This window comes from Hemiscyllium ocellatum, chromosome 9, assembly GCF_020745735.1.
Source record: "Hemiscyllium ocellatum isolate sHemOce1 chromosome 9, sHemOce1.pat.X.cur, whole genome shotgun sequence".
In the NCBI taxonomy this organism is placed as follows: domain Eukaryota; kingdom Metazoa; phylum Chordata; class Chondrichthyes; order Orectolobiformes; family Hemiscylliidae; genus Hemiscyllium; species Hemiscyllium ocellatum.
Window position 1 is genome coordinate 91,237,620 of NC_083409.1, and position 27,550 is coordinate 91,265,169.

General features: G+C 43.1%; 1 protein-coding gene across 6 annotated transcripts in view; it reads right to left on the reverse strand.

Annotated features, from left to right (window-relative positions):
* Nucleotides 1-27,550, reverse strand: part of palmdb (palmdelphin b) — a 110,403-nt gene that overhangs the window by 16,983 nt on the left and 65,870 nt on the right. For all 6 annotated transcript variants that reach the window (XM_060829935.1, XM_060829932.1, XM_060829937.1 and 3 more), the window contains exons 4-5: nt 22,098-22,228; nt 5,842-5,956 (exon numbers count right to left, since the gene is read on the reverse strand). In XM_060829935.1, coding sequence (XP_060685918.1) covers nt 5,842-5,956; nt 22,098-22,228 — 246 coding nt within the window. The remainder of the gene's footprint in view (nt 1-5,841; nt 5,957-22,097; nt 22,229-27,550) is intronic.

Sequence of the window (27,550 nt, forward strand, 5' to 3'; positions counted from 1 at the left end):
ATGTATAAACATATAATATTTCAGTTTTTAGAAGGTATGATTATACTTTGAACCATGTAGATTGTTAAAAGTTTTCAAATAATTATTCATGGATGTGTATTGCACTGTTTGTGCCAATGTTTATTGCTCAGCCCTAATTGTCCTTGAGAAAGTGGTGGTGAGCTGTTGTCTTGAATAGCTGCAGTCCATGTGGTGTAGATACACTCACAATGTTCTTGATGAACAGCTTTTGTCTGAAATGTTGATTTGCCTGCTCCTCAGATGCTGCCTGACCTGCTGTGCTTTTCCAGCACCACACTCTCGTGTCTAATCGCCAGCATCTACAGGCCTCACTTTTGCCGAGTTGATTTATACCACAATGTTGTTAGGAAGGGAGTTCCAGGGTTTATACCTAAAGGAACAGTGATATATTTCCAAGTCAGGGTGGTGAGTGGAGAACTTGCAGGTGTTGGTGTTCCCATATACCTGGCTGTCCTTGACCTACTAACTGGTAGAGGCTGAAGGATTGGAAAGGAGGAATCTTGGTCAGTTGTGCAGTGCATCTTGTAGATAGGACACACTGCTACCACATGTGTCAATGGTGAGGAAGTGAATGTTTAAGGTAGTCACTGGTTGCCAATCATGTGGGTTGCTTTGATGAGGAGCATGTGCAGTGATGTCTTGGGACTGGGATGAACGACCACCAAGAGTCAAAATCATCTTCCTTCATTTTGGGTATGACTGAAGAGATTTTCTCTTCATTCCCATTGGCTTTAATGTTGTAATGACTCCAGGTTGTCATTTCCAGTTGACTGCTGCCTGGAAATCAAGGTCAGATATTTTTACCTCACCTTCTGAGTTGTCTGCTCTTGTCCATGTTTGGACCAAGGCTGCTAATGAAGTCTGGAGCTGTGTGATCCTGGTGGATAATAAACTGAAACCAGTGAGCAGGTTAGTGCTGAGTATAACTTGTTAGAAATGTTAGCATTTCCTTTTATCACTTTAACGCTTGACCGAATTAGGGTAGGAATGGACCAGGTTGGATTTGACCTGCTTATTTTATGGACAGGACATAGCCAGTCAGTTTTTAAAATTGCTGGATAGCTGCCAAAATTATAGAACACCAGCAAAGCCTATTCTGGTTAAGAGTACATTAATTATTAATCATTTCAGTTATGGTTCAGAAAAGAGCCAATGTTTTACAATTGTTTGGACATTAGTTAAAAGAGAAACACTTTTATAGCAGAAATATCCAGAAGCACTTCATATAAAATGAACAACAGGTTAGGAGACTGGGCAAAGAAGTTGCAGATGAAATACAACATGGGAAAGAGTGAGGTCATGCACTTTGGTAGGAAGAATAGAGACATGGCCTATTTTCTAAATGTGGGAGAAAATTCAGAAATCAGAAGTGCACAGGGTCTTGAGAGACCTAGTCTAGGTTTCTCTTAATGTAAACTTGAAGGTTGAGTTAGTAGTTAGGAAGGCAAATACAGTGGTAAAAAATCACAGAACATCAGGCTATAGTCCAACAGGTTCATTTGGAAGCACTAGCTTTCAAAGTGTTGCTCCTTCATCAGGTAGTTGTGTATAAGGTCGTAAGATACAGAATTTATGCAAAAGTTTACAGTGTGATGTAACTGAAATTATGCATTGAAAAAGACCTGGATTGTTTGTTAAGTCTCTCATCTTTTAGAATGAACATGTTGGTTTCAGTTTTTTCATATGTAAATCACAGAACTCTCTCAAAGTTACATTCTCATGTGAACTTTAACAGTTGGAGTCATGTCAGCCCAGATAATGTATTTAAGGTGTGAGATGCCCTGTGTGAGACTGTCTGTCTGTGCCACAATGGTCAGACTGATTCTAGTCTAAAAAATGGATTTACAGAATTTGACATGGATACATGCAGTTTTTGAGCAAAATAAAATGCAATTCTACAAGTACAAATTCACCCCGAGTCACATGAATACCTGCCCCGTACACTCTCATACACAAACTCTCTCTCATATGCTCACACATACAATCCCACACTTACATACGCACCCTCTGTCAGACTTATACCCCTTTACACTCAAACTCACTCCATGCATACACTCTCTCACAAACACTCAAAAACACACACACACACACATATATAAGTTTGTGGGGTGAATTTGTACTTGCAGAATTGCATTTTATTTTGCTCAAAAACTGTATGTATCCATGTAAAATTATGAAAATCCATTTTTTAGACTAGAATCAGCCTGACCATTGTGGCACAGACAGTCTCACACAGGGCATCTCGCACCTTAAATACATTATCTGGGCCGACATGACACCAATTGTTAAAGTTCATAAGAATGTAACTTTTAAAAAAAGTTCTGCAATTTACATATGAAAGAACTGAAACCAACATATTCATTCTAAAAGATGAGAGACCTAACAAACAATCCAGGTCTTTTTCAATATATAATTTCAGTTACATCACACTGTAAACTTTTGCTATAAATTCTCTGGTTATATTTCACAACCACCTGATGAAGGAGCAGCACTCTGAAATCTAATCCTTCCAAATGAACCTGTTGGATGAAAATTTGGTGTTGTGTGATATTTTTAACTTTGTACATCCCAGTACAACACCGGTATCTCCAAATCATCAATACAATGTTATCATTCCTCTCGAGGGAACTAGAATACAAAAGTAAGTATGTACTTCTGAGGCTTTATAAGTCTCTGATCAGACCACATTTAGAGTATTGTAAGCAATTTTGGGCCCCATACCTCAGGAACGGTATATTGGCCCTGGAGCAGGTCCAGAGGAGGTTCATGAGAATGATCTCCAGGATTGAAAGGCTGAACATATGAAAAGTGTTTGAGGACTCTGGGACTATTCCTGATGGAGTTTAGAAGGATGGTGGAGGGGCGGAGGGAATCTGATTGAAACTTACAGAATACCAAATGGCCTGGACAGAGTGACCGCTGGGAAGATGTTTCTGCTGGCAGAAGAGACGAGGACCTAAGGGCACAGCCTGAGAGCAGAGGGAATACACTTTAGAACGGAGGTAAGGAGAAACTTCTTTAGCCAGAGAATGGTGAATCTGTGGAATTCATTGCTAAGAGGGCTGTAGAGACCAGGACATTGAGTATAGTTAAAACAAAGATAGATAAGTTCTTGATTGTCAAAGGGATCAAAGTTATGAAGAAAGGTTGAGTAGGTTAGGTTTATTTTTATTAGAAAAAAGGAGATTGAGGGGGGACCTGATTGAGGTTTATAAAATCATGAAGGGCATAGACAGGGTGGATAGAGACAAGCTTTTTCCCAGGGTGAAGGATTCAATAATGAGAGGTCACGCTTTCAAGGTGAGAAGTGGAAAGTTTAAGGGGGATACATGCGGCAAGTACTTTACACAGAAGGTGGTGAGCATTTGGAACGTCAGCAGAGGTGGTAGAGGCAGGCACAGTAGATTCATTTAAGATGCGTCTGGATAAATGCATGAGCAGGTGCGGAGTCGAGGGATACAGATGCTTAGGAATTGACCGACAGGTTTAGACAGTACATTTGGATTGGCTCAGGCTTGGAGGGCCAAAGGGCCTGTTCCTGGGCTGTAAATTTTCTTTGTTCCTTGTTCTTTGTTACGGGGAGAGAGCAGGAAAATGGGACTGAAAAACCTAATGGCCATGATTGAATAGCAGAGCAGACATGATGGGCCGAATGGCCTAATTTCTGTTCCTAAGCCTTTTAATCTTATGGTCTTCAAATTCATATGTGGGATGTTAGAATCACTGGCAAGGTCAGTGTTTGTTGCCTATCCCTAATTTTCCTTGAAGCGAGTGGCTTACTTGACTTTTTCAGAAGATAGTTAAGGGTCAACTTCATTGCTGTGGGTCTGGAGTCACACGTAGGCCAGACTGGGTAAGGACAAACAGCATTCTTCCTTTCTTAAATAGCATTGGTGAACCAATAGGTTTTACAATAATTGACAGAGGTGTTACATGGTCACCAGTCAACTAGCTTTGAATTCCAGATTATGTTGAATTTGAATTTCACCACCTTCCATTCAAACCCATGACCTGAGAACTTTAATTTAGAGCTTCAGTTGTTAGTCTAGTGATAACGTCACTACACCATGGCCAATTAGAAGTACAACTTCTGTGTGATTATGGAAAAGCATGTGACCATTGTTCCAGAAGGCAATGTTTCAAACACTTAGTACAAGCCAATTTACAGTAAAGGAATTCTGGAGAATGTGTAACTTTAATATTTACACAGGTTTGTTAATGAGCAGAGAGCTGTTAAGCCAGTTTATTTAATGAACAGTTGAATGTTTTCAAAGGCAAGTCAGGACTTGTAAACCTGATGTTTGAGCTTGGATTACAAGTTTGACTTAAAGTTATCACAGCTTTTCCTTCATTTAGGCATGTACTAAAGTAGATGGACTTTTTCTTTGTTATATTAAAAAATAACAGTTTGACTCAGATGTTAGTGACACTGCCTCCAAGTTAGGAGATTTCTATTTTTTGTTATTCATCCATGTGGAATGTGGGTGTCACTGGCTGAGTCAGTGTTTATTGCCTGCCTCTAGATGCCCTTGAGAAGGTAGTGGTGAGCTGCCTTCTTGAACTGCTGCAATCCACATGCTTTAGGTTGATCCACAATCCCGTTAGGGAGGGATTTGACCCAGCAAGGAAGGATGATATATTTGCAAGTCAGCATGCTGTGTGGCTTGGTCAGGAACTTGAAGGTGGTGGTATCCCCATGTATCTGTTGCTGTTCTTATTCTAGGTGCAAATGTTCATGGATTTGGAAGGTGCTGTCAAAGGATCTCTGCAGTTCATCTTGTAGCTAGTACACACTGTTGCCACTGAGTGGCAGTGGTGGAGAGAGTGGCTATTTGTGGATGTAATGTCAATCAAGTGGGCTGCTTTGTTCTGGATGGTGTCTCGCTTCTTGAGTGTTGTTGGACCTGCGGTCATCCAGGCAAGTGGAGGATATTGCTTTATGCTTCTGATTAGGGCTTTGTAGATGGTGGATAGGCTTTGGGAAATCAGGAGGTGAGTTTGCTGCAGGATTCCTGGCCTCTGACCTGCTGTTGTAGCCACTATATTTAAGTGGTGAATCAAGTTAGGTTTCTGGTCAATGGTTTCCTCAACCAAGAACAAAGAACAAAACAGCACAGGAAAAGGCCTTCAGCCCTCCAAAGTTTGATAGTAAGATTCAGTGATAGTAATTCCACTGCTCCTAATTCATCTCCAAATTTAAACTTCTTAACTAAACTGATGCAATAAAACACTGGGTGTGGCTGGGGGTTTTGCACTGCTGGTGTCATTTAGAAGCTGTTAAATTAAGACCCCTGTCCACTCTACTCTTATCTTTCCAGATATATTTATCATCTTGTTTTAATATTTAAGAAATAAAGAGTTCACTTGATATCCTGGCTAACCTTACGTAATTTAACAGCACCAAAATTGTATCAACTTGTCTTTAATCCTATTACTGTAAAAAATGAGGTCTGCAGATGCTGGAGATCACAGCTGCAAATGTGTTGCTGGTCAAAGCACAGCAGGCCAGGCAGCATCTCAGGAATAGAGAATTCGACGTTTCGAGCATAAGCCCTTCATCAGGAACCATCCTGATGAAGGGCTTATGCTCGAAACGTCGAATTCTCTATTCCTGAGATGCTGCCTGGCCTGCTGTGCTTTGACCAGCAACACATTTGCAGCTTTAATCCTATTACTGCATGTTGAGTTTCTTTGCTCACAAGAATCACCTCCACTTTTGCCTCTGTAGCTGTACAAAATGTAATTGACCAACACCAAATGCCATATGCTCCAAAACTAATATGTGCACATTCATCTATGAAATAATTTTCAGTTATGTACCTTTATTATATCTGCTGTAGATCTTTCTGCTGCTTTCAATTTCTTCAATAATATTTGTTCATTAAGTGAAACTTGGGCTTCTTGGTTTTCAAGAGATTTAATTTCTTCTTCAAGTCTAAATTCAGAATGTAATATAGCTTTAAAAATAAATAAAACTTTAACAGTACGTTATGTATTTGTTGAATCTGAGCCTGCAGCTAAATAAACTTGCTCTTGCAAAACACGTTTGCACTGGGTAGAAATCTGATATAACCTTACCTTATGTGGCAAATATTTTGCCCTCCAGTAACAGTATTCTGTAAACGGAATCATACATTTGTGATCAACATTCTGAACAGCCTATTATGCATATTAAGCATTGCTGACAATTGCAAATACTATATAGTGTATGTATGTCTGCTTGAAGGCAAGTTCTTCTGTTGAGAGTTCATCCAGAGCTGTTCTCATCAATGATGTTTTACCATTGCCTTCCATTTTCAGGGCAGGGTCAGAAGGTAGGTCTTAAGCCTATTTGGGAATCATATTAACACTGCTGACATTATTTAAAACTGTACATTATTTAGAACTGTATGCTAGCCATCTACTCAAATGACTGGTCCAGACAATATCTTTTATTGAGGTGTAATTATAATTTCAGAGCATTTTAGGCTGTATCTCCAGGGTATTCTATCATTTCTTCACTAACTTTCCCTGAGCCCAGGAACCATTAACTTAACAGTGATGACCCTAGTCTATATATTACTTTTTAAAATTATTATGAATGACTTCTGTCATTTGTGTTATTGCTGTGGTGGGACAACTTACAAAAGTCTTCACTGTATTTTCATACACATGACAATGAATTTCTGTTCTATGTTAATTGCTAAATCGCTAAATGTTATCTCATTTATTTTATATTTTATTTCATAACATATGCATCGCATATTGTCTACCTTAGCTTAAAAACCTCATAATCAATTCATAAGGATTTTCATGTCTGTGTGGTCTGTTTTTGATTAAAATTTGCTTAATTTTATTCACCAATTTCTCACTAGCAAATTTTTTGTAACGACCTCTTTAAAGCGAGTATGTTGGAACATAATAAGTTGACTGAAAGAAATGGTAATTTTCCTATTAAGCCAGTTCTTTCCTAAGACCATTAAGGATTTATATTTAATTTATTTGGTCCCTGATGCAAAACAGCAAACAACAGATAAAACTCTCAAGAAAATAAAATTCTGCTGAATTCTCCCTAAGGTAAACCAATAAAATCCCGATTTTATCAATTAAGTGCTCCAACCTAATGTCAATCGGATTATTTACAGCATTACTGTATTTTGCTCAGTTGCTTTTCATGCAAAGACATTTTTGGAAACAGAATGCAGTTTACTTACCTGACTTCACTGACTATAATTTAATTGCAAACTGAAAGCTGATTAAAGATACACAACAGCTGTCAATTTGATGCTTTGAGATAGTCAATGTCATATTTGGGTCCTGATCCTCAGGTTGAAAACCCACCCTACAGCTCCCCTGCATGGTGAGGTGCATCGTCCATGAACATGAACTCCATTCTCCTTCCTGATACTGCCATGTGCAAGATACCTATGTCCTTTTTCTTCAAATTATCTTTCATGTATGTGGCAATTAGCACCATTGTGACTCCATTACCCTGTTTTAGCTCTTAAATGTAGCCTAACTACATTAGAATGTTCATTTTGTGTCCTTAAGTTTCATAGACCTGGACCTGTCCATGGGTGGCACAGTGGTTCAATGGTACGACCTGTGCCAGTGCCAGGTACCCCAGGTTTGATCCCAGCTTTAGGCGACTGTCATGTAGAGTTTGCACATTCTCCCAGTGTCTGTGTTCATTTCCTCTGGGTCTCCGGTTTTCTCCCACAGTACAAAGATGTCCAGGTTAGGTGGATTGGCCATGCTAAATTGCCAATGGTGTCTAAGAATGTGCAGGCTAGGTGGATTAGCCATGGGAAATACATCATTACAGGGATAGGATTGGAGAGGCTGTGTGGACATGAATGGGGCTGAATGGCATGCTTCCACATTGTAGGGATTCTACAATTCTGTGGATGATCTTGCACAGTTGAATGCACAATACCTTTCGCAGCAACATGAGCATGGAGAAAGAGGTCTACCTCAACAGGTACACTATATATAAATAGAGTAGAATAGAATAGCCTTTATTGTCATGTGCATGTGAATGAGTGCAGTGAAAAGTTTGTACTGTCACCTCTCGTTGCCATCTTAGGTACAGACTACCAAGGTATAGATACTCTAAGTGTTGTTGCAGCATTTAAATTGTGAAAAAAGAAGTCTAGCATGGGAATATAGAGGTTATAAAGTCCAGAAAGATTAGTTAGATCGGTAAACACACTTGTTCTCAATTTTTGACAATCAATATTTCGCCTATAATTCCAGAACAATGGGGTGTTAATGGGTATTTGCAACATGTTGATGAATGGAAAAAGGTTTTGATAGTGAAAGCCAGGAACACCGATCCATCTGAAAGATGTGTTGCTGGAAAAGCGCAGCAGGTCCATCTATAAAGCTCCGAGGACTTAATAGTAAAACATTAACTGAGTGCTGGGAGACTGAATTTTTGCCTCCTGCCCAATTAAGTCCCCCAACCCCCTGTCCTTTGAAATACTCCCGGAAGGAGTGGAACATTCTGTCTATTAACTCTTTATCTCCAAAAGCTGCTGTCTGACCTACTGAGCTTTTCTAGCTCTTGTTTCAGATTTACAGAATCTGCAGCATTTTGCTTTTGGGCAACTACATTTTCCATTTGCTTTTCATTTTCCCCTCAGCACACCATCCCTTACTAATTGCAGAAAACTAGCATGCAGGTATAGCATGGACTAAGGTTTTGCATTTGTTGCTGAAGGAACAGAGTATAAAAGTAGGGAAGTGTTGCTGCATTTGTACAAGGCATTATTGAGACCGCATCCGGGGAACTACGTCCAATTTTGATCCCCTTTCTTGAGGTGGAATGTAGTTGAATTGGAGGCAGCTCAGACGAGGTTCACTAGATTAACTCAAGAGATGAGTAGTTTGTCTTGTGAAGAGAGATTGAGTAGTTTAGGCCAATACTGTCTGGAGTTCAGAAGAATTAAAAAAGATGGTAAATGGATTGAAGGGTTATGGAGAATGGGCAGGAGAGTGGAATTAAGTTCGAGATGAAATCAGCCATGATCATAGCAAATGGTGGTGCAGGTTTGAGGGGCTGAATGACCTATTCCTGCCCCTAACTCTTATGTTCTTAATGTCAGTAGAACTTAAAGATGATAAACCATAAACCAGCCTTACTTTCATGAGTTTATCCAACTTTGCTGCAAACTGTAAATAACTAATTCCCAAATCATTCATCTGTGACATGCATTTCTGGGGCTGCACAATGTTATAAACGAAAGGAATTGTCAGAGACAGTCAAAGAAATTTTACATGGCATATTAGATGATTGTTATATTGTGAATTGCGATTATTTTTGTTTGGCGTTTTGGGTAATATAGGGGATTTGCATACAATGGAAAATCATGTCAGCATTTTCAATATGTATTTCCTACAAGCAAAGAGAGCAAATAAGTACAATGTACCCTTTTGTCCCCAACCTTCTCATGCATTTCTATCCCTTTTGAGCAAATCTCATTGAAGAATAGATGAGGAACACTTCAAAACACCAAAACATCCATATTACAGAGAAGGAAATGCTGGATGTCTTGAAACGCATCAAGGTGGATAACTCTCCAGGACCTGATCAGGTGTACCCTAGAACTCTGTGGGAAGCTAGAGAAGTGATTGCTGGGCCTCTTGCTGAGATATTTATATCATCGATAGTCACAGGTGAGGTGCCGGAAGACTGGAGGTTAGCAAACGTGGTGCCATTGTTTAAGAAGGGTGGTAAGGACAAGCCAGGAAATATAGACTGGTGAGCCTGACGTCAGTGGTGGGCAAGTTGTTGGAGGGAATCCTGAGGGACAGGATGTACATGTATTTGGAAAGGCAAGGACTGATTCAGGATAGTCAACATGGTTTTGTGCATGGGAAATCATGTCTCACAAACTTGATTGAGTTTTTTGAGGAAGTAAAAAAGAGGATTGATGAGGGTAGAGCAGTGGATGTGATCTATATGGATTTCAGTAAGGCATTCAACAAGGTTCCCCATGGGAGACTGATTAGCAAGGTTAGATCTCACAGAATACAGGGAGAACTAGCCATTTGGATACAGAACTGGCTCAAAGGTAGAAGACAGAGGGTGGTGATGGAGGGTTGTTTTTCAGACTGGAGTCCTGTGACCAGTGGAGTGCCACAAGGATCGGTGCTGGGTCCTCTACTTTTTGTCATTTACATAAATGATTTGGATGCAAGCATAAGAGGTACAGTTAGTGAGTTTGCAGATGACACCAAAATTGGAGGTGTAGTGAATAGCGAAGAGGGTTACCTCAGATTACAACAGGATCTTGACCAGATGGGCTAATGTGCTGAGAAGTGGCAAGTGGAGATTAATTCAGATAAATGTGAGATGCTGCATTTTGGAAAAGCAAATCTTAGCAGGACTTATATACTTAGTAGTAAGGTCCTAGGGAGTGTTGCTGAACAAAGAGACCTTGGAGTGCAGGCTCATAGCACCTTGAAATTGGAGTCGCAGGTAGATAGGAGAGTGAAGAAGGCATTTGGTATGCTTTCCTTTATTGGTCAGAGTATTGAGTACAGGAGTTGGGAGGTCATGTTGTAGCTGTCCAGGACATTGGTTAGGCCACTGTTGGAATATTGTGTGCAATTCCGGTCTCCTTCCTTTCGGAAAGATGTTGTGAAACTTGAAAGGGTTCAGAAAAGATTTACAAGTATGTTGCCAGGGTTGGAGGATTTGAGCTACAGGGAGAGGCTGAACAGGCTGGGGCTGTTTTCCCTTGAGCGTCGGAGGCTGAGGGGTGACCTGATAGAGGTTTACAAAATTATGAGGGGCATGGATAGGGTAAATAGACCAAGTCTTTTCCCTGGGGTGTGGGAGTCCAGAACTAGAGGGCATAGTTTTAGGGTGAGAGGGGAAAGATATAACAGAAGCCTACGGGGCAATGTTTTCACACAGAGGGTGGTACGTGTATGGAATGAGCTGCCAGAGGAAGTGGTGGAGGCTGGTACAATTGCAACATTTAAGAGGCATTTGAATGGTTATATGAATAGGAAGGGTTTGGAGGGATATGGGCTGGGTGCTGGCAGGTGTGACTAGATTAGGTTGGGATATCTGGTCAGCATGGACACGTTGGACCGAAGGGTCTGTTTCCATGCTGTACATCTCTATGACTCTATGACTCTATAACTGTCCTCTCAGGGTATGACCTCACTTCTAAATAGTGCCTTTCAATGGCAGCCTGGCTAAAATGATGTTCTGTGTAATTTCAGGGCAATAGCTAGCATTCCATTCCTCTCTGAAATTCACTCTTCTCCTTTTAATTAATTTTAAAAGAGGAATTTTTCCAGCCTTTTATCATAAATTAAAGTCTGAATGAATTAACGACAAATCTATCTCCTCTATTTGTCCATTCACTTGTGCTGCAAAGCCATCGGACAGCGTTTGTTCACTTTGTCTTCTTCTTGCAGATACTGCCTGACCTGCTGAGAGTGTTTCAGTATTTTCTGTTTTTATTTTTTAAAAGTTTGGTTCAAATAAACAAGTGCTGGAAATAACCTGAAGGCAATTGATTTTTGAAGTTATGCAGCTGAACAGCACGCTGAGTCTAGATTATGATCAATTAGGCAATGGAAAATCCTGCCTACAGCAAGTAACTTTCCATGAGATGTTGAATCACTGCAGAGAGGTTGTAAGTAGCTTGAGGGAAATTTCAGTTTGATCTATAATGGCTTTTTCCCATTCAAACTTTGTTGAATTCAACTTAATAAATCGTATATTCTAAAATAGCGGTCAATTTACAAGCACGCAAAGGAAGATTGGTCACTTTTATTTGTGAATGAGGAAGAATTCCTTTGGACAACAATATTGTTAACAAAGGGTAAAGATTGCTTTTGATTGCTATTTCTAACAAAAAGTAAGTGTATTCTTTTGGAATACATTCATGCATTTAATAGAAAGTAGACCTTCCTGTCATAGTGAAAATACCATTAATGCATATGTAGTGATGGGTAAACACCTTCCCCCAGTTAGGTTCCTGACATTTTCCATTGACATTTCAGTTGAATGTTTTCCTGATACATTTGTCTTGCACAACAGTTGAAATTTGAACGTAAACTTTAATTTGGCCTGAAAAGTTAATAGTTATTTCACATGAAAGACTTGACAAAGTTGAGCAGGTTGGGCCTATGCTCATTAGCGTTTAGAAGAATCTGAGGTGATGTTATATGAACATACAGGTCCTGGTCTTACAGACCCAAGATGTTGGGGAGTTGAGTGTTAAAATGAGTGAAGTAAATGATAAAGGAGTTAGGGTGGTGCTGTAGCACTTCTTCAGGGGCACATGCAGTCTCCAATAATCATGGGCCTGGAAGATCAGGAGGTGATCACCACAGAATATCTGTTCTGGTAGCCATATGGGGCCTATCCAGTTCAGTTTCTGCTCTCTGGTAGCCCCCACGGTATTGATCAATGGCACTGCCATTAAGCATCAAAGAGTGATAACTAGATTATCTTTTATTGGAGGTGGTAATCACCTGGCACTTGTGTGGTCTGACTGTTAAGAATTTACAACATAGAACAGTACAGCACAGGAACAGACCCTTTGCTCCACCGTGAAGGGTCACTCGGCCTGAAACCTTAGCTGATTTTTCTCCACAGATACTGCGGGAGCTGCTGAGCTTTTCCACCAATTTCTGTTTTTGTTTCTGATTTCCAGCATCTGCAGTTCTTTTGGTTTTTATCTCCTTTGGTCCACCATGTCTGTGCTGACCGTGACTCTAAACTAATCCCATGTGACCGCACATGGTCCCTATTCTTCTACTCTGCCTGTTGATGTGTCTATCTAAATGCCTCTTAAACTATGCTATCATATCTGCTTCTACCCTGGCAGTGTATTGCATGCACCTATTACCCTCTATATAAAAAACTCTGTTTGCATATCTCTTTTAAACTTTTCCCATCTCACCTTTGATCTGTGCCTCCTGAGAAAGATACTCTGAATTTCCACCTTATCCGTGCCTCTCATGATTTCATATATATCTATCAGGTTGCCCCTCGGTATCCAAAATTCTATTGAAAACAAGTTTATCCAACCTCTCCTTATCCAAGTGAACACATTCCAATCCAGGCAACATCTCAGTAAACCTCTACTACACATTCCCCAAAGCCTCCACATCCTTCTTACAGTGTGGAGACCAGAACTGTGCACAACACTCCAAATGTGGCTTGACTAATATCTTATACAGCTACAACATCTTGCCAACTTTTATATTCAATGGCCCAATTGATCAAGGCAAGCATGTTGTGTGCCTTCTTTAACATCTTATCCATTTGTGTCGCCACTTTCAGGGAGCTATGGACTTGGACCCCGAGATCCCTCTGGATATCAATGCTGCTAAGGGTCTGGCCATTCACTGTATACTTTCCCTCTTACCTTTGACCTCCCAAGATTCATCATCTTACACTTGTCCTAATTAAACAACATCTGCCATTTCTCTGCCCACCATTTCAACTAATCCATGTCCTGTTATATTCTTTGACAACTTTCCTCACTATCCAAAACCCCACCAATTTTTATATTGTCTGCAAACTTATTAATCAGACCACCTACATTTTCATCCAGATCATTCATATATTATAAATAAGAGTTCCCAGCACTGATCCTTGCTGAACATCACTCGTCACAGACCTCTAGTCAGAAAAAGACAACCTTTCACAACTAAAAAAAAATGAAAGAACCACAGATGCTGGACATCAGTAACAAAAATAAAAATTGCTAGAAAAGCTCAACAGGTCTGGTAGCATCTGTGGAGATAAATCAGAGTTAACCTTTTAGGTCCAGTGACCCTTCTTCAGAACTGATGGTAGCTAGGGAAGGTTGGCATTTATGCAGAAGATAGAGTGGGGGGGGGGGAAGTAAACGATAGGTAGAAATAGAGCCCAAAGACAGAGGAGAACAGTTGGAAAAATAGAGGAACGGGTAAAGATCAGTTTGGAGGAATCAGTTTGGGTGGCACAGTGGCTCAGTGGTTAGCACTGCTGCCTCACAGCGCCAGGGACCCGGGTTCAATTCCCGCCTCAGGCAACTGTCTGTGTGGCGTTTGCACATTCTCCCCGTGTCTGCGTGGGTTTCCTCTGGGTGTTCCAGTTTCCTCCCATAGCCTAAAGATGTGCAGGTTAGGTGAACTGACCATGCTAAATTGCCCGTAGTGTTAGGTGCATTAGTCAGGGGTAAATGTAGGGGAATGGGTCTGGGACGGTTGCTCTTCGGAGGGTCGATGTGGACTTGTTGGGCTGAATGGCTTGTTTCCACACTGTAGGGAATCTAATCTAAAAATAGCTGCTAACGGTGACTGTTAGTAGCTGACAATGGGTTGTCTGTAGTAGCAGCCCATGTGTTGTGCGTTGGTTGGGGTAAGATCATTGGAGAAGATGGAGCACTGCAGCAAGCCTAAGACTGAGATGTTAGCCAGGGAATACAGTGGTGTGTTCAAGTGGCAGGCGACTGGAAGCTCAGGGTCTTTCTTTTGCTGACAGAATGTAGACATTCTATGAAGTGGTCATCCAGTTTGTGCTTCATTTCCCCAGTGTAGAGGAGACCATATTGTGAGCAGCAAATTGTGAGTAGACTAGGTTGGGGGAAGTGCAGATAAAACACTGCTTCACCTGGAAGGTGTACCTGGGGCCTTCGATGGTGAGAAAGGAGGAGGGAAGTGGGCACGTGTTACACCTTCTGCAGGTATAGGGGAAGGTGCCATGGGGCTATGGGAGAGATGTTAGGCATGAAGGAGGAGTGGACTGGGATATCCCAGAGGAAATGGTCCCTATGGAAGGCTGACATGGAAGGGGACGGGAAAATGTTTCTGGTAGTGACATCCTGCTGGAGGTCGTGGAAATGGTGGCTAACGACCCCTCCACAACTACTATTTTCTATAATCAAGTCAATTTTGTATATAACTTGCCAACTCACCATGGATTCCAAATGATTTAATCTTCTGGACAAGCCTTCCATGAGGGACCTTGTCAAAATGCTTTGGTAAAGTCCATGTACACAATACCCACTGCCCTATCCTCATCAATCATCTTCGTCACTTGCTCAAAAAACTCCATAACCCCTCCTTAATGGAATTATAAGTGTACACACAACATATGGACTGTAACAATTCAGGTAGGCATCTTAGCACCATCTTCTAAAGGGCAACTAGAGATGAGTAATCAATGCTGGCCCAGTCAGAGATGCCCACATCTCATGAATGATTGAATAAAATATACTAGGTTGTGATGCAAAGACAAATTTTCTTTTTAAAATATTACACATGCCTTTTAATTGAACAATAGGTTTTGCAATGCTGTAACTACGTGTTCAAATCCCAGGAGGGCAAGTTGTGCAACGGAATTGAATAATCCAGGTAATTCTGTGGCCTAGCACTGGTAAGCAACCATGAAATCTGCTGGACTGTAGGAAACACCCAATAGCTCACTAATGTCCTTCAAGGAAGTGATCCTGACATGCCCTACTCAGTCTGCTTTATACTAATCCGACATTAGAGCCTCATTATGGACTTCAAAAGTGAAAATAGATAATATAGCAGCTGGAAGTAAGTCACGAGAAAGTTAAAATCAGCTGCAAATTCACTATAATTTATTTTACATTATTGCAGAAAATCTTATCCCTGCATCATAAAGTCACATGATTGCACAGCATTCAGCACAGATCGCATATCCTCAGATACTGAAGCAGCTCAGGTCCATATATAGAAATGCCATTGAATGGTGAAAGGTGATGATTAGATTCTCACTTGGTGGTGCTGGTCATTGCCTGATTTGTAAGACGTCAATGTTACTTGCCACTTTTCAACCCAAAACTGGATATTATCCAAGTCTTGCTATGTATGGACATGGACTGCTGCAGTAACTGAGGAGTCACGAATGCTGCTAATGTTGTGTAATCATCGGCAAACATCCTCATTTCTGATCCCATGATAGAGGGTAGGTCATTGATGAAGCAGTTGAAGATAATTTGGCCAATGGTACCACACTGTGTCCCACCTACAGAGATGTTCTGGAACTGAGATAACTGACTTCCAACAATCTCAACTACTGGCTAGTCCAGTTCACCTTTTGGTCAATTATAGCCCCCAAAATGTGGACGGTGGTTGAACTAGTGATTGAACTTCCAAGGTACCTCAAATTTTACAAAGGTGGTTGCAAGTACATCAAACATAGAAATATAGAAAGGAATGAAACCAGTTTTCAGTAGTTTATATAGTCAGTCTTGAATAATGTGCACATTTTATGAAGTGAACATTAAGTCAAAAATATTTATTCAATGATTGCATTATTGTTTAACTACAGAGTTACTGCATTTCAAACTCTTGGCATTTAACTGCTTTTGGATGGCAACTCTGTAGAATGTATAAAGCTCACTAGTGACCCATAGTGGCAGGTCAGGCAGCATCTGAGGAGCAGGAGGATCAATGGTTCGGGCAAGAGCCCTTAATCAGGAATGAGGTTTGTGAGCCGATGGGGTGGAGAAATAAATGAGGTGGGGGGGGGGGTTGTTGGGGGTGGGGGGGAAGGTAGCTGAGAGTGGGATAAGTGAAAGTGATAAAACAGAGAGGAGGGTGAAGCAGATAGGAGGGAAAGGGAGATGGACAGGTAGGACAAGTCATGAAGGCGGTGTCGAGTTGGAAGGTTAGAACTGGGATAAGGTGGGGGAGGGGAAATGAGGAAACTGGTAAATTCAGTATTGATGCCGAGGGGTTGGAGGGTCCCAAGGTGGAAGATGAGGCGTCTTCCTCGAGGCGTCGGGTGGTTAGGGTGTGGCGATGGAAGAGGCCCAGGACCTGCATGTCCTTGACAGAGTGGAACGGTGAGTTGAAGTGTTCAGTCATGGGATGGTGTGGTTGATTGGTGCAGGAGTTCGGAGATGTTCTCTGAAGTGCCTATTTGCTCCACTCTCATGATCTGTCCTACCTGTTGATCTTCCTTCCCACCTATCTGCTCCACTCTCCTCTCCAACCCATCACCGTTACCCCCAACTCTATCTACCTATCACACTCTCAGCTACTTTCCCCCCTCCCCCGCCACAGCCCCACCCCCCTCTCATTTATCTCTCCACTCCCTTGCCTCACAAGCCTCATTCCTGATGAAGGGCTCCTGCCCAAAACATCAGTTCTCCTGCTCCTCAAAGCATGCTGACCTGCTGTGCTTTTCCAGCACCACACTCTTGACAAGGGGTCTGGACCGGTCACCTGATTTGCAGAGAAGATGCCTGAATAATATTAAATGCAAAACATTCACTTTAATAGGAAGAATGAAAAATCAGAAGTTTTTCTAAAAAGGCCAGAAACAGAGACAATGTTAGAATGCAGAGGGATTTGAGTAAACCTAAACAAATTACACATCCAGCAAGCAATTCAGAAGGCAAATGATATTACCCATAACTGCTGGGTGTAGGAGTTAGGTTTGCAATTCTACTACTTTGTTCAGAAGATAATTCTTTGCATGAAAATATTCCTCCTAATACAGTAGTAAGGACACTTTGCTGCAATAGGTACCTGTGGAAGACAACACTTAGTAATGTGACTATTTTTCACCTCCTCCCTGTCAAAGGGTACATGTGCCTTGGAGTGCATTTCAACTAAGGCTCAGCAGATTGTTTTCTGAGCTGACAGGGCTGTCCTATGAAGAGATGTTGTGTACAATGGGCCTCTATTATTAAAGTTTAGAACAATTACATTGAAACATTTAAAGTACTGAAGGGGCAGAGATGTTGAGGAGGTTGTCCCTGAGTGAAAGGTTTATTCTTGCTGTTCTCACTGGAAAGAAGAAGACAAAGAGTTGTCCTTAAACTGGTGACGATGATCAATATGGTGGAGAAATTGTTTTCATTTGTGAGCGAGTCCAAATCAAAAGGACGCAATTGTAAGATGTTCACTAATAGATTAAACAGAGTTGACAAAGAATTCAGTTAAAGACAGGTGATGATGTGGCTCAATGAAGTAGATAACATTGATACCTTAAAAGGAAACTTGATTGTAATGCATGAGATAAAGAGAATAGAGGGATAGTAGAATCAGTCATAGTAGATATTTAGCCAGCTTCTGAAAACCAGTTCAGCCGAATCACCAGTTTCAGTGCTATTATTGAGTCATAATGACTTACAGAACAGGAGAAGGCTCTTTAGCCTATATCCATGCAGGTCGAAAACAACCACCTTGCTATTTTATTCCCATTTTCTAGCACCTGGCCCATAAGCTTGTATGCCTTGGCATCGCAAGTCCACATCTAGATACTTCTTAAATGTATGGTGGTTTCTGCCTCTCCCTACACTGCCTACAGTGGCAGTGAGTTTCAGGTTCTCACCATCTTATGGGTGAAAAGGATTTTCTCTTCACATCCCCTGTAAACCTGCTGCCCTTACCATAAATCTATGCTGAAAATGTGTTGCTGGAAAAGCGCAGCAGGTCAGGCAGCATCCAAGGAGCAGGAGAGTTGACGTTTCGGGCATGAGCCCTTCTTCAGGAATGAGGAAAGTGTCCAGCAGGCTAAGATAAAAGGTAGGGAGGAGAGACTTGGGGGAAATGCGATAGATGGAAGGAGGTCAAGGTGAGGGTGTGGGGGCGGAGAGGTCAGGAAGAAGATTGCAGGTTAGGAAGGCGGTGCTGAGTTCGAGGGATTAGACTGAGACAAGGTGGGGGGAGGGGAAATGAGGAAACTGGAGAAATCTGAGTTCATCCCTTGTGGTTGAAGGGTTCCTAGGTGGAAGATGAGGCACTCTTCCTCCAGCCGTTGTGTTGCAATGGTCTGGCAATGGAGGAGTCCAAGGACCTGCATGTCCTTGGTGGAGTGGGAGGGGGAGTTGAAGTGTTGAGCCACGGTGTGGTTGGGTTGGTTGGTCCAGGTGTCCCAGAGGTGTTCTCTGAAACGTTCCGCAAGTAGGCGGCCTGTCTCCCCAATATAGAAGAGGCCACATCGGGTGCAGTGGATGCAGTAAATGATGTGTGTGGAGGTGCAGGTGAATTTGTGACGGATATGGAAGGATCCCTTGGGGCCTTGGAGGGAAGTAAGGGGGGAGGCGTGGGCACAAGTTTTGCATTTCTTGCGGTTGCAGGGGAAGGTGCCAGGAGTGGAGGTTGGATTGGTGGGGGGTGTGGACCTGAATAGGGAGTCATGGAGGGAGTGGTCTTTTTGGAACGCTGATAGGGGAGGGGAGGGGAGGGAAATATATCTCTGGTGGTAGGGTCCATTTGGAGGTGGCGGAAATGACGACGGATGATACGATGTATACGGAGGTTGGTGGGGTGGTAGGTGAATAGCAAGTCAATGAGCGTTGTGGAAATAGGAATCTAATTACTTTGCAGATTATAGTATGATTTCAGCTCCATCTCTTGGCTGAAACCAGGCAGTACAAGAATTAAAATCAAAGTTTGTGCACCCCATCAGCTCTCACATAAACTGGGTCGGAGCAACATTCCACTGGCTTAGGTGTGATGTGAGCATTTTAAAATACATTTTGGGAAAGATTACAAAATATGTATATTTTAACTATCAGCTATTCAATATCTATCAAATCAGAACTGGAGACCTTCAGAAGTTAAAAACAACATCTGTGAGGTGAGGAGGAGTTAGATGCCATAAAAAAGACCACTACTTTTGAACCCTTGACTCCCATATATTCAGAAAACCTTCTCTCCCCTGCCCTGGCCACTGGTGCTGATTAATGAACCTTCATTGAAAAGAAAGATCAATAAGTTCATTTGTTGTTACCCCCTAACACCAAAGTTTATACCACAGATTCTTCACTTTCTCTTCTCTGTTCACTGTTGCTACAATTTTTGAATTATTTGTACTCTAAGATACTCTCCCTTTCTTTTGATTCTTTTTTTGCAGCATGTCTAATTAGTTTTCTGTCTACCTCTGGTTTCCTCTACCTTTCTCTAGTACTGGGGGTGGGGGGTGGTCAGTTTAGCTCAGTTGGCTGGATGAAGCCAACTACAGGACAGTGTAATACCAACAGCATGGGATTGAACACCAGCTGAACTTACCATGAAGGACTCTCCTTCTCAATCTTTTCCCTGGCCTGAGGCATGGTGGCTTCAGTCATATTTCACCACCAGTCATCTCTCTCTCTAATGAGAGAGCAGCCCTATGGTCTGGTAGGACTGTACTAACTTGAGGACTTAGTCCTGGCATGGCCTAAGATCACCACAAAAAATTTTGTTTGACTCTTTGTAAAAATAAATTACATACATAAAATGTCTAGCCTCTGATCAAGGGGGCAATATTTCCTGACAGGGGCATTTATGAAATTTTTGAGAAGAAAAATTGCAAATAGGACAAATGGGATTGACTATGTATTAGGAAGGAGATGTGTGAAAATGTGAGTGTCTGCAATATATGCACTATTTACAGCATGTACACAATAAAAACCAAAGCACTGTGGATGCTGTAAATCAGAAACAAAAATGGAAATTGCATGGAAAAGCTTAGCAGGTCTGGCAGCATCTGTGGAGAGAAATCAGAGTTAACATCTTGGATCGAGAGAACTAGTTCTGAGGAAGGTACTTTTCCAGCAAATTCTATTTTTGTCGCATGTACTCACTTCTTTGAAACTAACATTGGGTTTTGTTTACCCATTACAAACATATAAATGAAATGGATCTTTCAATGAGACTATTACTCCGAAGTCCTTGGGTAATCGCTCTCATTGCCGCTCCCTCTCATACCCTTGACAATGAGTTTAAATATAGATATAATAACTGACATATCTTCCACATTAATCATTTTAAACTTAATATGGACTATTCTTAAAAATATTACAAAATAAAAGGAGAAGGAACTTTTATTTACCACAGGAAGCCAATTGTTTGAAGCACTTATACTGTCTTTTATATGTGACATTGTGGAATTTCAACTTTCAAAAATGTTTTCCAAGCATGCACAGGCTAAATTTATCCAAAGTACAACCAAAATATCACACTGACCTTCTACTCATCTCTCAAAGAGGCTTCATTCACTTTTTTTCATTCAGCTCCCAGGCTAGCTTTGATAATTGTCAGGCACCCAATGATGCCATTCCATATTGATAGCAATGCTATGACTTAATGTTGCTACAATAGCAAGAACAAGTAACTTTCTTTTCAGCTTTGTGTATCTGAACAGTAAAAGAATTCAAACAATTGACTGCAGCAGCTGTGTGTGAATGATCCCTGCTTCCTTTAGACGTGCGTGGACAAGTGAAATAACATAAGACTTCCAGGCGTTGTGAGGGTCACATTTCCAGAAAAAGTGATACATTTACTGATTGGGAGAGATGATGCAAGTGTAAGATGCCAGACAACAGTTGTTTAAATAGATTAGCAGCCTGGACTTGGTTGTAGTAGTGATGGTGGAGCTTGTAGTGTTCAGTCTTACAATGGTGACAGCTAATGCCATGTCTCCACATGTGCAGTTAGATATGGAAGTCCAGAAGTATCAGGAAAGCCCCACTATATTCCATATATAGCTCATTTCAGAGGGCTGTTAAGAGTCAACCACATTCTGATCTGGCCTACTGGATATATTAGTGAACCAAATGATGTTTTATGATAATTGCCAGTGGTTATATAGTTGCCACTAAATTACAGATTGTCTAAAAATTCCAGGTTTTTATTGAATTCTAATTCCACCACTTGCTGTGGTGATGTTTGAATTATGTCTCAAGATCATCAGCCTGGGGCTCTGATCAGTGACATTGTCACTCATCCACTAGCCCCTAAGCAGTTAAATTGGCTGGAGCCTTTTTATCGAGTCTATGTTTCTAGATTTGGGAAACTATAACATAAAATAAATTAAGATAATTGAGCTTAATATATACTTCATACAAAGGGAACTCACTGATCTTGGGACTCTAGGATCATGTTGAGATTTCCAGTCTTGCCAATATTATTTTGAAAGTTTAAGTGGAGAGTAAAATTAATTGAGGTGTAAAGCCAGTCAAGATTTCCAACAGGCAATTTTGATGAAAATTGTGCCATTCTGTCCTGGTTATGGCTTCATTTAGAATGTCCACTCCTTAACTGCAGACAATGCTCTGAAATATTATTTCACTGATTATAATAGCATGACAACTTTTTCGTGTGTTTACCTGAAAATATTTTGCTCCAGTTTCTTTGATTGAAGCTGATCTTCTTGGTGCTGCTTCTTCATTGCCTCTTCTTCTTGAGGATAGATGGTGGTTACTCCCTCCAAGAGCCATCTTTCTCGCAAACTCTTTGACTGTTTGAAATAGCACTACATTAGGACATGTTTTCCAATAACACAGCACTTCATCACAACATCTGGCAATTTTTATCAACCTCCTACTTCATCAGAAAAAGGAGCTTAGAGGTGATGATTTGATTTGATTGATTGTTATCACATGCACCTGAGTACAGTGAAAAGCTTTGTTTTGCGAGCAGTACAGGCAGATCTCTCGTCTTTGTGGTTGTCGATGGGCAGAGTCTGCAAGGGTGGAGAGCAGATGGAGTCAAGGTGGGAGGAAATGAGCTCGGTGGGGCAGGAAAAGGCTGATACAATGGGCCTAACAGGGCAGGCTGGTGTGTGGACTTTGGGAAGGAAGAAGAACTGGGCTGTCCGGGTTTGGGAAATGATAAGGTTGGAGGCAGTGGGGAGCAAGATGTCCAGAGGTGTTGAGGTTGGTGTTATCTTGTCAACAATGGCTTGATGTTCAGATGTGGGCTCGTGGTCTAGGGGGCGGTAGGGAGAAGTGTCCGGGAGTTGTTGTTGAGCCTCCACAAGGTAAAGATCTATGCACCAGACTACAAGAGCACCACCTTTGTCCGCCAGTTTGATAACATTGTTAGGGTAGGACCAGAGAGAGCAAATATGGCAATTTCAAAAGGGGACAGATTAGAGTGGGTGAGAGGGACAGAGAAATTGAGGTGGCCGATGTTACCTCAGCAGTTTTGAATGAAGAGATTGAGGGCATGCGAGAAGCCAGGAAAAGGGTCCAAGTGGAGGGTGAATATTCGAGGTGAGTGAAGGGATCAGTGAAATGGAGGGGTGGGGTGCAGTGGAGTTGTGTGGGGTGCAGGATTCCTGCCTGAAGAAGTGAGTATGGTGATGGAAATGGCGGGAAAACAGTTCAACATCATGACAAGCCAAAATTCATTAAGGTGGGGGCGTTAAGTGTATGAAGCTGAGTCCTTTGCCAAAGGCAATACATTCAGCCTCAGAGAGGGGAAGGTCAGGAGGTATGGTGAAGAAACAGTAAGGGCTGGGATTGGGCGGAGTGGCCTCACAGAGGGGACATAGAGTGATGGCATTTGTGGGCTGGAATGGGGTGGGTGTTATACTGGAAACAACAAATGCTGGAGATCACAGTGGGCCAGACAACATCCTCCTCAGCTGCCCTTCCAGGAGGCATGGAATGGCCTCCGATCTAGTTTGCACCATTATGAGAATCTTCACACATTGGAAATGAAAACATCACCCGCAAGATTGGTAGAGCGGTAAGCAGTGAATAAGTTAGTTGTAGGTTACAGGAAGATATAGATGGGTTGGTCAGATGGGCAGTGCAGTGGCAGATGGTGTCTAACCCTGGTGATTCACTTTGGAAGAAGAAACAAAATGAAGGAATATTTAATGAATGGCAGGAGACTGGGTAGCTTAGAGGAACAGAGGGATCTTTGGGTAATTATTTGCAGATTCCTGAAGTTGGCAGAGCATGTGAATAGGGTAGTTAAGAAGCCATATGATACACTTGCTTTCATCAGTCGTGGCATAAATTATAAGAGGAAGTAGGAAATGTTTGAGCTGTTTAGAACCTTGGTTAGGCCATAACTGGAGTGCAGTTCTGGTCACCGTACTACAGAAAGGATGTGATAACACTGGAGTGAGTACAGAGTAGGTTTACCAGGATGTTACCTGTTACGGAGCAATTGAGTTAAAAGGAGAGACTAGATAGGCTTTTACTGTTTGCTTTAGAACAGAGAAGACTGAATGGTGACATGATTGTGGTGTATAAGATTATGAGGGGTACAGATGGAGTAAATAGAGAGCAGTGTACCCCTAGGTTGAGGGGTCCATCATGTGAGGACATGGTTTTAGGGTAAAGGGCAAGAAGGGGATTTGGGAAAAACATTTTCACTTAGTGAGCGGTAGGAATCTGGAATGAATCTGGAAGGTAATGAAGGCTGGAAGCCTTGCAAACTTTTAAAAATATTTGAATGAGTACTTCAAATATCATAACTTCCAAGGATATGGCGCAAGTACAGGAAATTTGGATTAGCGTGCCATTAGTGGTTGTTATGTCAGTGCAGACTTGATGGGCCGAAGGGTCTTTTCTGAATTGTATAAATCTATGACTCTATGGATCTATTTTGAAGCTTGTAAAACATAAAACGCCAATACACAGAATGTGCAGCCAAGAGTTATTTCAAGGAATTGCTTTTGGCAGCAGAGATGGATTTTTGACAGCTGCTCTGAAACAGGCTGAGAAAGTTTCTCACTATCCATGTTGCAAGAAACAAAGTTGGTGATGAGGCGATTCCACAACAACACTGCTGATGGTCCCAGAAATTAACCAACTAACTGTGGTCTCAGGTTAAACCGTTACAAAGGTGAAAATATTAGAGTCAAGAGTGTGGTGCTGGGAAAGCACAACAGGTCAGGCAGCATCTAAGGAGCAGAAAAATTGACGTTTCGGGCAAAAGCACTTCATCAGGAATGAGATTGGGAGCCTCGGGGGTGGAAAGATAAATGGAAAGGGGGGGTGGGGCTGGGGGGAAAGTAGCTGAGACTGCAATAGGTGGATGGAGCTGGGGTTAAAGGTGACGTGTCAGGGGGAAAGTGGAGTGGATAGGTGCGAAGGAAGATGGACAGATGGGACAGATCATGAGGATGGTGCTGAGCTGGAAGGTTGGAATTGGGCAAAGGTGGGGGGGAGGAGAAATGAGGAAACTGATGAAATCCACATTGATGTCACGGGGTTGAAGGGACCTGAGGGGGAAGGTGAGGCGTCCTTCCTCCAGGCGTTGGGTAGTAAGGGAGTGGCAATGGAGGAGGCCCAGGATCTGCTTGTTCTTGGCAGAGGGGGAGGGGGAGCTGAAACGTTTGTCCATGGGGCAGTGGGGTTGATTGGTACGGTTGTCCCGAGGTGTTCTCTGAAGCGCTGTGTGAGTAGGTGTCCTGTCTCCTCAATGTAGAAGAGACTGCATTCGGAGCAATGGCTGCAGTAAACCCGTACATCTCTGGAACACCCAAAAGAGGGGGTGGGGGGGTGGGGGCGAGAGAGAGAGAGAGACAGAGAGAGAGAGAGAGAGTGTATGAGCGTGTGTGTTCTTTTCAACTTAAGTAAACTTTGGTGAGTGGCTCCTTGTTTCAACAGAATAGCCATCTTTACTGTAAAGTAATGTATTCGAGTAAAAAATGAGGTCTGCAGATGCTGGAGATCAGAGCTGAAAATGTGTTGCTGGTTAAAGCACAGCAGTTTAGGCAGCATCCAAGGAACAGGAAATTCGATGTTTCGGGCCAGAGCCCTTCATCAGGAATGAGGAGAGGGTGCCAGGCAGGCTAAGATAAAAGGTAGGGAGGAGGGACTTGGGGGAGGGGCGATGAAGATGTGATAGGTGGAAGGAGGTCAAGGTGAGGGTGATAGGCCGGAGTGGGGTGGGGGCGGAGAGGTCAGGAAGAGGATTGCAGGTTAGGAGGGCGGTGCTGAGTTCAAGGGAATCGACTGAGACAAGTGGGGGGAGAGGAAATGAGGAAACTGGAGAAATCTGAGTTCATCCCTTGTGCTTGGAGGGTTCTCTTACCCGCCCTCGATCTATTTATAGCCAACTGCTGCCGCGACATTAACCGACTCGACCTGTCCACCCCTCTCACCCACTCCAACCTCTCACCCTCAGAACGTGCAGCCTCCACTCCCTCCGTACCAACCCCAACCTCACCATCAAACCGGCAGACAAGGGAGGCGCGGTAGTAGTTTGGCGCACCGACCTTTATACCGCTGAGGCCAAACGCCAGCTCGCGAACGCCTCCTCCTATTGCCCCCTTGACCATGACCCCACCTCCCACCACCAAACCATCATCTCCCAGACCATCCATAACCTCATCACCTCAGGGCATCTCCCATCCACCGCCTCCAACCTCATAGTCCCACAACCCCGCACCGCCCGTTTCTACCTCCTGCCCAAAATCCACAAACCTGACTGCCCCGGCCGACCCATTGTCTCAGCCTGCTCCTGCCCCACCGAACTCATCTCCGCGTACCTCAACATGGTTCTGTCCCCTTTAGTCCAAGAACTCCCCACCTACATTCGGGACACCACCCACGCCCTCCACCTCCTCCATGATTTTTGCTTCCCCGGTCCCCAACGCCTTATCTTCACGATGGGCATCCAGTCCCTGTACACCTCCATCCCCCATCACAAAGGACTCAAAGCCCTCCGCTTCTTCCTCTCCCGCCGCACCAACCAGTACCCTTCCACTGACACCCTCCTCCGACTGACTGAACTGGTCCTCACCCTGAATAACTTCTCTTTCCAATCCTCCCACTTCCTCCAAACTAAAGGAGTTGCCATGGGCACCCGCATGGGCCCCAGCTATGCCTGTCTCTTTGTAGGATATGTGGAACAGTCCATCTTCTGCAACTACACTGGCACCACCCCCACCTTTTCCTCCACTACATCGATGACTGTATCGGCGCTGCCTCGTGCTCCCATGAGGAGGTTGAACAGTTCATCAACTTTACCAACACCTTCCATCCCGACCTCAAATTCACCTGGACTGTCTCAGACTCCTTCCTCCCCTTCCTAGACCTTTCCATTTCTATCTCGGGCGACCGACTCAACACAGACATCTACTATAAACCGACTGACTCCCACAGCTACCTGGACTACACCTCCTCCCACCCTGCCCCCTGTAAAAACTCCATCCCATATTCCCAATTCCTTCGTCTCTGCCGCATTTGCTCCCAGGAGGACCACTTCCAATACCGTACAGCCCAGATGGCCTCCTTCTTCAAGGACCGCAGATTCCCCCCAGACGTGATCGACGATGCCCTCCACCTCATCTCCTCCACTTCCCGCTCCTCCGCCCTTGAGCCCCGCCCCTCCAACCGCCACCAAGACAGAACCCCACTGGTTCTCACCTACCACCCCACCAACCTCCGTATACAGCGTATCATCCGCCGTCATTTCCGCCAACTCCAAACGGACCCCACCACCAGGGATATATTTCCCTCCCCTCCCCTATCAGCATTCTGAAAAGACCACTCCCTTCGTGACTCCCTCGTCAGGTCCACACCCCCCACCAACCCCACCTCCACTCCCGGCACCTTCCCCTGCAACCGCAGGAAATGCAAAACTTGCGCCCACACCTCCTCCCTCACTTCCCTCCAAGGCCCCAAGGGATCCTTCCATATCCGCCACAAATTCACCTGCACCTCCACACACATCATCTATTGCATCTGCTGCACCCGATGTGGCCTCCTCTATAATGGGAAGACGGGCCGCCTACTTGCAGAACGCTTCAGGGAACACCTCTGGACCAACCAACCCAACCACCCCGTGGCTCAACACTTTAACTCTCCCTCCC